Below are 12,292 nucleotides of genomic sequence, written 5' to 3'. Positions count from 1 at the left end.
GTACTATACTATACTGTACAATACTATCCTATCCAGACTGAGTCAGGTCCAGGTTGATACTCTACTGTACTACTATACTATACTATACTATACTATACTATACTATACTATACTATACTATACTATACTATCCTATCCAGACACAGTCAGGTCCAGGTCGATACTCTATTGTACTATACTGTACTACTATACTATACTATACTATACTCTACTACTATACTATACTGTACTATAACATACTGTACTATACTATCCTATCCAGACTGAGTCAGGTCCAGGTTGATACTCTATTGTACTATACTGTACTCTACTCTACTGTCCAGACACAGTCAGGTCCATGTGGATACTCTACTGTATTACTATACTATACTCTACTACTATACTATACTGTACTATACCATACTGTACTATACTATACTATCCAGACTGAGTCAGGTCCAGGTTGATACTCTATTGTACTATACTGTACTCTACTGTCCAGACACAGTCAGGTCCATGTGGATACTCTACTGTACTACTATACTATACTCTACTACTATACTATACTCTACTCTACTGTCCAGACACAGTCAGGTCCATGTGGATACTCTACTGTACTACTATACTATACTCTACTACTATACTATACTCTACTACTATACTATACTGTACTATACCATACTGTACTATACCATACCATATTGTACTATACTGTACTATAATATACTGTCCAGTCTCAGGTTGATACTCTACTATACTACTATACTATACTATACTCTACGATACTCTACTACTATAGGATACTCTACTATACTACTATACTGTACTACTATATTATACCGACGCAGTCAGGTCCAGGTTGATACTCTACTGTACTATACTATGCTATACTATCTCTTCAGTCCAGACTCAGTGAGGTTCAGGCTGATCCCAGACAGCAGATCTCCTCCACAGCTTCTGTTCAGCATTTCCTTCAGTGCTTCATTCACGTCATTATTAAACACAGTGGAGAAGTTACAGCTGAGGTAGCCCCCTCCTCCTCCGACCCCGTCCGCGACCCCGCCCGTGACCCCTAACGACCCCACCACCTCCTGCACCCACTTCAGCTCGTCGCTCAGCTCCTGTCTCAGGGCGTCAAAGTGTCTCTTCCTCTCCTGGTAGCGGGCGCTAACGTCACTGACGCTGACGTCCACCACCTTCATCTCATCCTGCAGGCTCCTCTTCATCGCCTCCACTTTACGGAACTCGTAGCGGATCTGAGACAGCTGGTGACGGACCCCCTCGCTCTCCTCCTTGTACCAGGACTCCTTGTGGTTGTAGACGGAGACCAAGGCGTCGATGTCCTCCTGCAGGGAGTCGTGGGCCGAGGCTAGCCCAGTGAAGGAGCCCTCCATCCGGCTGATGTCCTCCACTACCTGGACGAAGCGTTCGAAGTTGACGTAGGTGTTGTTGGGGGGCATGGAGGAATGGGACTTCATGGTGTACTCCTTGAGACGTTTGGTCTTTAGCTGACGGCGCTCGCGCTTCTTAGGGGTCTTGGTCTGGTCCGGGGTCTTGGTCTGGTCCGGGGTCTTGGTGATGGGAGTCTCCTCCTTGTACTCATTAGACTTCAGACACGAGAGATGAGGACGATAGACGGAGGGTTACTGAGCTGGAAGTCACTAAATGGCACTGCATGCCATGCATTGATGATGTTCTGTACAGCAATGGAATATAAAGCCAGAGGTGACATGCCTCCATCACCAAACCACCGACGACACGGTTAGTTATATATTACCCAACAGGCAACACTCCAGGTGACATGCCTCCATCACCAAACCACCGACGACACGGTTAGTTATATATTACCCAACAGGCAACACTCCAGGTGACATGCCTCCATCACCAAACCACCGACGACACGGTTAGTTATATATTACCCAACAGGCAACACTCCAGGTGACATGCCTCCATCACCAAACAACCGACGACACGGTTAGTTATATATTACCCAACAGGCAACACTCCAGGTGACATGCCTCCATCACCAAACCACCGACGACACGGTTAGTTATATATTACCCAACAGGCAACACTCCAGGTGACATGCCTCCATCACCAAACCACCGACGACACGGTTAGTTATATATTACCCAACAGGCAACACTCCAGGTGACATGCCTCCATCACCAAACCACCGGTCACACGGTTAGTTATATATTACCCAACAGGCAACACTCCAGGTGACATGCCTCCATCACCAAACCACCGGTTAGTTATATATTACCCAACAGGCAACACTCCAGGTCACATGGTTAGTTATATATTACCCAACAGGCAACACTCCAGGTCACATGGTTAGTTATATATTACCCAACAGGCAACACTCCAGGTCACATGGTTAGTTATATATTACCCAACAGGCAACACTCCAGGTGACATGCATGGTTTAGTTATATATTACCCAACAGGCAACACTCCAGGTGACATGGTTCCATCACCAAACAACCGTTAGTTATATATTACCCAACAGGCAACACTCCAGGTGACATGCCTCCATCACCAAACCACCGAGGTGACACGGTTAGTTATATATTACCCAACAGGCAACACTCCAGGTGACATGCCTCCATCACCAAACCACCGAGGTGACACGGTTAGTTATATATTACCCAACAGGCAACACTCCAGGTGACATGGTTCCATCACCAAACCACCGAGGTACGGTTAGTTATATATTACCCAACAGGCAACACTCCAGGTGACATGCCTCCATCACCAAACCACCGACGACACATGGTTAGTTATATATTACCCAACAGGCAACACTCCAGGTCACATGGTTAGTTATATATTACCCAACAGGCAACACTCCAGGTCACATGGTTAGTTATATATTACCCAACAGGCAACACTCCAGGTCACATGGTTAGTTATATATTACCCAACAGGCACCACTCCAGGTGACATGGTTAGTTATTTATTACCCAACAGGCAACACTCCAGGTCACATGGTTAGTTATATATTACCCAACAGGCAACACTCCAGGTCACATGGTTAGTTATATATTACCCAACAGGCAACACTCCAGGTCACATGGTTAGTTATATATTACCCAACAGGCAACACTCCAGGTCACATGGTTAGTTATTAATCTTCTTTCGATTCTTTCCATCACCAAACGTCAAGCTCTTTTGTCAACTGGTTACACATTTAAGTTAAGAGTCACAAACATGGCAGGACAAACGTTATCAGGAAAAACTCATCTGATGGAATCACACATCTGATTCAAACTAACAGACTAGAGCTCCCTCTATCTGACTAGCCAGCCCATTATATATTCTACATTGTCTGAGTGGGAGGTGCAGTCCAGGTCATTATATATTCTATATTGTCTGAGTGGGAGGTGCAGTCCAGGTCATTATATATTCTACATTGTCTGAGTGGGAGGTGCTGTCCAGGTCATTATATATTCTACATTGTCTGAGTGGGAGGTGCTGTCCAGGTCATTATATATTCTACATTGTCTGAGTGGGAGGTGCTGTCCAGGTCATTATATATTCTACATTGTCTGAGTGGGAGGTGCAGTCCAGGTCATTATATATTCTACATTGTCTGAGTGGGAGGTGCTGTCCAGGTCATTATATATTCTACATTGTCTGAGTGGGAGGTGCTGTCCAGGTCATTATATATTCTACATTGTCTGAGTGGGAGGTGCTGTCCAGGTCATTATATATTCTACATTGTCTGAGTGGGAGGTGCTGTCCAGGTCATTATATATTCTACATTGTCTGAGTGGGAGGTGCTGTCCAGGTCATTATATATTCTACATTGTCTGAGTGGGAGGTGCTGTCCATAACAGCTTAACATACATTACATGATCAGAAACCAAGTATGTAAAAACCGTACAAACAAGAAACCAATCCGAGTCTGCCTGAACATGTCACAGTATAATTAGGAGGCGCGGTTATGCAAATGATAAAAATCCAGGAAGTTATGTCACAAAAGAAAACGACAATGCATGTCTTAACATCAAGCTGTCAATCGTGATAGTATGCTGTTTTCACATGACAATGATATACCTTGATCCAGGGATGGTTGAGGGCATCTTGAATAGTTAACCTCTTCCTAGAAGACAAACATGTTTACACTGCATTTGGTAGAGTATTCACACCTCATGACCTTCTCCACATTTTGTTATGTTTACAGCCTTATTCTAAAATGTTTTTTTTTTTTAAGAAATCCCTCATCAATCTAAATACAATACCCCATAATGGGATAAAAAAAACTGGTTTTTGGACATTTTTGTAAAGTTATAAAAAATAAAATGCTGAAATAACTCATTTACATAAGTATTCAGACCCTTTACTCAGTACTTTGTTGAAGCTCCTTTGGCAGCGATTACAGCCTCGAGGCTTCTTGGGTATGACGCTACATGCTTGGCACACCTGCGTTTGTAGAGTTTCTCTCATTCTTCTCTGCAGATCCTTTCAAGCTCTGTCAGGTTAGTTGGGGAGCGTCGCTGCACAGCTATTTTCAGGTCTCTCCAGAGATGTTCGATCGGGTTCAAGTCTGGGCTCTGGCTGGGTCAGTCAAGGACATTCAGAGACTTGTCCCGAAGCCACTCCTGCGTTGTCTTGGCTGTGTGTTTAGGGTCGTTGTCCTGTTGGAAGGTGAACCTTCACCCCAGTCCGAGGTCCTGAGCGCTCTGGAGCAGGTTTTCATCAAGGATCTCTCTGTACTTTGCTCCCTTCATCTTTTCCTTGATCCTGACTAGTCTCACAGTCCCTGCCGCTGAAAAACATCCCCACAGCATGATGCTGTCACCACCATGTTTCATCGTAGGGATTGTGCCAGGTTTCTTCCATTTAGCGTTCAGAGTTCAATCTTGGTTTCATCAGACCAGAGAATCTTGTTTCTCATGGTCTGAGAGTCTTTATGTGGCTTTTGGCAAAACTCCAAGCGGGCTGTCATGTGCCTTTTACTGAGGAGTGGCTTCTGTCTGGCCAGGCTACCATAAAGGCCTGAATGGTGGAATGCTGCAGAGATGGTTGTCCTTCTGGAAGATTCTCCCATCTCCACAGAGGAACTCTGGTGCTCCTTCAGAGTGACCATCGGGTTCTTGGTCACCTTTCTGATCGATGCCCTTCTCACCCGATTGGTGGTTCCAAACTTCTTCCATTTAAGAATGATGGAGGCCACTGTGTTCTTGGGGACCTTCAATGCTGCAGAAATGTTTTGGTACCCTTCCCCAGATCTGTGCCTCGACACAATCATGTCTCGGCGCTCTACAGACAATTTCTTCGACCTCATGGCTTGGTTTTTGCTCTGACAGTCACTGTCAACTGTGGGACCTTATATAGACAGGCGTGTGCCTTTCCAAATCATGTCCAATCAATTGAATTTACCACAGATGGACTCCAATCAAGTTGTAGAAACATCTCAAGGATGATCAATGGAAACAGGATGCACCTGAGTTCAATTTCAAATCTCTCATTTTTATTTTCCACCTCCCCACATCTTGTCTCTCTCCAGTAGTTGTCATATGAAGTTATTAGCCAGCTGACCCTGACCCCTAACCCCCGACCTCCAATCTCTCCTTACATCTTGTCTCTCTCCAGTAGCTGTCATATTAGCCAGCTGACCCCTAACCCCTGACCTCTAATCCCTCCTTACATCTTGTCTCTCTCCAGCAGCTGTCATATTAGCCAGCTGACCCTGACCCCTAACCCCCGACCCCCAATCTCTCCTTACATCTTGTCTCTCTCCAGCAGCTGTCATATTAGCCAGCTGACCCTGACCCCTAACCCCCGACCCCCAATCCCTCCTTACATCTAGCCTCTCTCCAGTAGCTGTCATATTAGCCAGCAGACCCCTAACCTCCGACCTCTAATCCCTCCTTACATCTTGTCTCTCTCCAGCAGCTGTCATATTAGCCAGCTGACCCTGACCCCTAACCCCTGACCTCTAACCCCTCCTTACATATTGTCTCTCTCCAGCAGCTGTCATATTAGCTAGCTGACCCTGACCCCTGACCTCTAATCCCTCCTTACATCTAGCCTCTCTCCAGTAGCTGTCATATTAGCCAGCTGACCCCTAACCCCTGACCTCTAATCCCTCCTTACATCTTGTCTCTCTCCAGCAGCTGTCATATTAGCCAGCTGACCCCTAACCCCTGACCTCTAACCCCTCCTTACATCTTGTCTCTCTCCAGCAGCTGTCATATTAGCCAGCTGAACCCCTAACCCCTGACCTCTAACCCCTCCTTACATCTTGTCTCTCTCCAGTAGCTGTCATATTAGCCAGCTGACCCCTAACCTCCGACCTCTAATCCCTCCTTACATCTTGTCCCCCTGACCCCTCCTCTAATCCCTCCTTACATCTTGTCTCTCTCCAGTAGCTGTCATATTAGCCAGCTGACCCCCCCTGACCTCTAACCCTCCTTACATCTTGTCTCTCTCCAGTAGCTGTCATATTAGCCAGCTGACCCCTGACCTCTAACCCCTCCTTACATCTTGTCTCTCTCCAGTAGCTGCCGTATGAAGCTTTTGGCCAGTTCACTGGTTCTACAGAAAAACTCCTCTCTCCAGTAGCTGTCATATTAGCCAGCTGACCCCTGACCCATGACCTCTAACCCCTCCTTACATCTTGTCTCTCTCCAGTAGCTGCCGTATGAAGCTTTTGGCCAGTTCACTGGTTCTACAGAAGAACTCCTCGTCAAACTCGTAGTTCATGGCTGAGATGTTGGCCAGCGTGTCCTGTTTAGTCTCTCCCAGGAAGGGAGACGCTCCACTCAGCCTGGAACACAACGACAACAAGGCCAGAACAGGAGGAGTGTGAGGAACATTACATGTGTTCACCTACACCATCCCTGTTTACATGTCACGACTTCTACCGAAGTCGATGCCTCTCCTTGTTCGGGCGCTATTCGGCGGTCGACGTCGCCGGGCCTTCTAGCCATCGCCAATCCATTTTTTCATTTGTTTTGTCTTGTTTTCCCACACACCTGGTTTTCATTTCCCTCATTATGTGTTGTGTATTTAACCCTCTGTTCCCCCATGTTTATTGTAAGTACATGTGCGCATGTGTTTGACTGGTGCGCGTTGGGTTATCGTGCCTATATTTTGTATTTTCTTATGCCTAATAAGGGTTCATGTATAGTGTGGTTCATGCTTCATGTTGAACCCTAATAAGGGTTCATGTGTAGTGTGGTTCATGCTTCATGTCGTGATGAACCTAAACTCACAGGATGTAGGTGATGACTCCTAAGAAGGGTTCATGTATAGTGTGGTTCATGTCGTGATGAACCTAAACTCACAGGATGTAGGTGATGACTCCTAAGAAGGGTTCATGTATAGTGTGGTTCATGTTGTGATGAACCTAAACTCACAGGATGTAGGTGATGACTCCTAATAAGGGTTCATGTATAGTGTGGTTCATGTTGTGATGAACCTAAACTCACAGGATGTAGGTGATGACTCCTAATAAGGGTTCATGTCGTGATGAACCTAAACTCACAGGATGTAGGTGATGACTCCTATACTCCACATATCTGCCTCCAGTCCCAGCGGTTCGTAGTTCACTATCTCTGGGGCTGAAACAGACAGGTTGACCAATCAGCAAATAGCAGAACACTGCACTAAATGCATCACTATCTCTGGCGCTGAAACAGACAGGTTGACCAATCAGCAATCAGCAGAACACTGCACTAAATGCATCACTATCTCTGGCGCTGAAACAGACAGGTTGACCAATCAGCAATCAGCAGAACACTGCACTAAATGCATCACTATCTCAGACAGAAGGTCACTAGAAGACTGAATGTGTCCATAACAGAGAGAAGGTCACTAGAAGACTGAATGAATGATAGAAAGTAGTATTTACATCAAAACAATGCATTTCCTGTTAATACCTGAGATTTGTCAGGGTCTCATCAACACATCAACACATGGACACATCAACACATGGACACATCAACACATGGACACATGGACACATCAACACATGGACACATCAACACATGGACACATCAACACATGGACACATGGACACATGGACACATGGACACATCAACACATGGACACATGGACAACACATCAACACATGGACACATGGACACATGGACACATCAACACATGGACACATGGACACATGGACACATCAACACATCAACACATGGACACATGGACACATCAACACATCAACACATGGACACATGGACACATGGACACATGGACACATCAACACATGGACACATGGACACATCAACACATGGACACATGGACAGATGGACACATCAACACATCAACACATCAACACATGGACACATGGACACATGGACACATGGACACATCAACACATGGACACATCAACACATCAACACATGGACACATGGACACATGGACACATCAACACATCAACACATCAACACATGGACACATGGACACATGGACACATGGACACATCACACATGGACACATCAACACATCAACACATCACACATGGACACATGGACACATGGACACATGGACACATCACACACATCAACACATGGACACATGGACACATCAACACATGGACACATGGACACATCAACACATCAACACATGGACACATGGACACATGGACACATCAACACATGGACACATGGACACATCAACACATGGACACATGGACAGATGGACACATGGACACATCAACACATGGACACATGGACACATGGACACATGGACACATCAACACATGGACACATCAACACATGGACACATGGACACATGGACACATGGACACATCAACACATGGACACATCAACACATGGACACATGGACACATGGACACATGGACACATCAACACATGGACACATGGACACATGGACACATGGACACATCAACACATGGACACATCAACACATCAACACATGGACACATGGACACATGGACACATCAACACATGGACACATGGACACATGGACACATGGACACATCAACACATGGACACATGGACACATGGACACATGGACACATCAACACATGGACACATCAACACATGGACACATGGACACATGGACACATCAACACATGGACACATGGACACATCAACACATGGACACATGGACACATGGACACATGGACACATCAACACATCAACACATCAACACATGGACACATGGACACATGGACACATCAACACATCAACACATGGACACATGGACAACACATGGACATATGGACACATCAACACATGGACACATGGACACATGGACACATCAACACATCAACACATGGACACATCAACACATGGACACATGGACACATGGACACATGGACACATCAACACATCAACACATGGACACATGGACACATGGACACATCAACACATCAACACATGGACACATGGACACATGGACACATGGACACATGGACACATCACACATGGACACATCAACACATCAACACATCAACACATGGACACATGGACACATGGACACATGGACACATCAACACATGGACACATCAACACATCAACACATGGACACATCAACACATCAACACATGGACACATGGACACATGGACACATCAACACATGGACACATGGACACATGGACACATGGACACATGGACACATGGACACATGGACACATGGACAATGGACACATCAACACATGGACACATGGACACATGGACACATCAACACATGGACACATCAACACATCAACACATGGACACATCAACACATGGACACATGGACACATGGACACATGGACACATCAACACATGGACACATGGACACATGGACACATGGACACATCAACACATCAACACATGGACACATGGACACATGGACACATCAACACATCAACACATGGACACATGGACACATGGACACATCAACACATCAACACATGGACACATGGACACATGGACACATCAACACATGGACACATCAACACATCAACACATCAACACATGGACACATGGACACATCAACACATGGACACATCAACACATGGACACATCAACACATGGACACATGGACACATGGACACATGGACACATCAACACATGGACACATGGACACATGGACACATCAACACATGGACACATCAACACATGGACACATCAACACATGGACACATGGACACATGGACACATCAACACATGGACACATCAACACATCAACACATGGACACATGGACACATGGACACATCAACACATCAACACATGGACACATGGACACATCAACACATCAACACATGGACACATCAACACATGGACATATGGACACATCAACACATGGACACATGGACACATGGACACATCAACACATCAACACATGGACACATCAACACATGGACACATGGACACATCAACACATCAACACATCAACACATGGACACATGGACACATGGACACATCAACACATCAACACATCAACACATGGACACATGGACACATGGACACATGGACACATGGACACATCAACACATGGACACATCAACACATCAACACATCAACACATGGACACATGGACACATGGACACATCAACACATGGACACATGGACACATCAACACATGGACACATCAACACATGGACACATGGACACATGGACACATGGACACATCAACACATGGACACATGGACACATGGACACATCAACACATCAACACATGGACACATGGACACATCAACACATGGACACATCAACACATGGACACATCAACACATCAACACATCAACACATGGACACATGGACACATGGACACATCAACACATCAACACATGGACACATGGACACATGGACACATCAACACATGGACACATGGACACATCAACACATGGACACATGGACACATCAACACATGGACACATCAACACATGGACACATCAACACATGGACACATGGACACATGGACACATGGACACATGGACACATGGACACATCAACACATGGACACATGGACACATGGACACATGGACACATCAACACATGGACACATGGACACATGGACACATGGACACATGGACACATGGACACATCAACACATGGACACATCAACACATGGACACATGGACACATGGACACATCAACACATGGACACATCAACACATCAACACATGGACACATGGACACATGGACACATGGACACATCAACACATGGACACACACATGGACACATCAACACATGGACACATATGGACACATCAACACATGGACACATGGACACATGGACACATCAACACATGGACAACACACATGGACACATCAACACATGGACACATGGACACATCAACACATCAACACATCAACACATGGACACATGGACACATGGACACATCAACACATCAACACATCAACACATGGACACATGGACACATGGACACATCAACACATGGACACATCACACATCAACACATGGACACATGGACACATGGACACATGGACACACATCAACACATGGACACATGGACACATGGACACATCAACACATCAACACATCAACACATGGACACATGGACACATCAACACATGGACACATCAACACATGGACACATGGACACATCACACATCAACACATGGACACATCAACACATGGACACACATCAACACATGGACACATGGACACATGGACACATCAACACATGGACACATCAACACATGGACACATGGACACATCAACACATGGACACATGGACACATCAACACATGGACACATGGACACATGGACACATCAACACATCAACACATGGACACATGGACACATGGACACATGGACACATCAACACATGGACACATGGACACATCAACACATCAACACATGGACACATGGACACATCAACACATGGACACATGGACACATGGACACATGGACACATCAACACATCAACACATGGACATGGACACATGGACACATGGACACATCAACACATGGACACATCAACACATCAACACATGGACACATGGACACATGGACACATCAACACATGGACACATGGACACATCAACACATCAACACATCAACACATGGACACATGGACACATCAACACATGGACACATGGACACATGGACACATGGACACATGGACACATCAACACATCAACACATCAACACATCAACACATGGACACATGGACACATGGACACATCAACACATCAACACATGGACACATCAACACATGGACACATGGACACATCAACACATGGACACATGGACACATGGACACATCAACACATGGACACATCAACACATGGACACATGGACACATCAACACATGGACACATGGACACATCAACACATGGACACATGGACACATCAACACATCAACACATC

General features: G+C 45.6%; 1 protein-coding gene across 1 annotated transcript in view; it reads right to left on the bottom strand.

Moving 5' to 3' along the window:
• The window catches only part of LOC112218050 (death-associated protein kinase 3), a gene marked incomplete at its 5' end in the record, with an annotated part of 37,614 nt that overhangs the window by 9 nt on the left and 25,313 nt on the right, over window positions 1-12,292 (bottom strand). Inside the window, 4 exon segments of the mRNA XM_042312807.1 lie at window positions 1-1,586; window positions 4,042-4,087; window positions 6,605-6,757; window positions 7,478-7,553. The exon segment at window positions 1-1,586 is cut by the window's left edge and continues 9 nt beyond it. Of these exon segments, the coding sequence (XP_042168741.1) occupies window positions 870-1,586; window positions 4,042-4,087; window positions 6,605-6,757; window positions 7,478-7,553 (992 nt within the window).

The sequence above is a fragment of the Oncorhynchus tshawytscha genome, unplaced genomic scaffold (assembly GCF_018296145.1).
Source record: "Oncorhynchus tshawytscha isolate Ot180627B unplaced genomic scaffold, Otsh_v2.0 Un_contig_11303_pilon_pilon, whole genome shotgun sequence".
In the NCBI taxonomy this organism is placed as follows: domain Eukaryota; kingdom Metazoa; phylum Chordata; class Actinopteri; order Salmoniformes; family Salmonidae; genus Oncorhynchus; species Oncorhynchus tshawytscha.
Note: the sequence above shows the minus strand (reverse complement) of the source record. Positions and strands in the feature narration are given on the sequence as shown.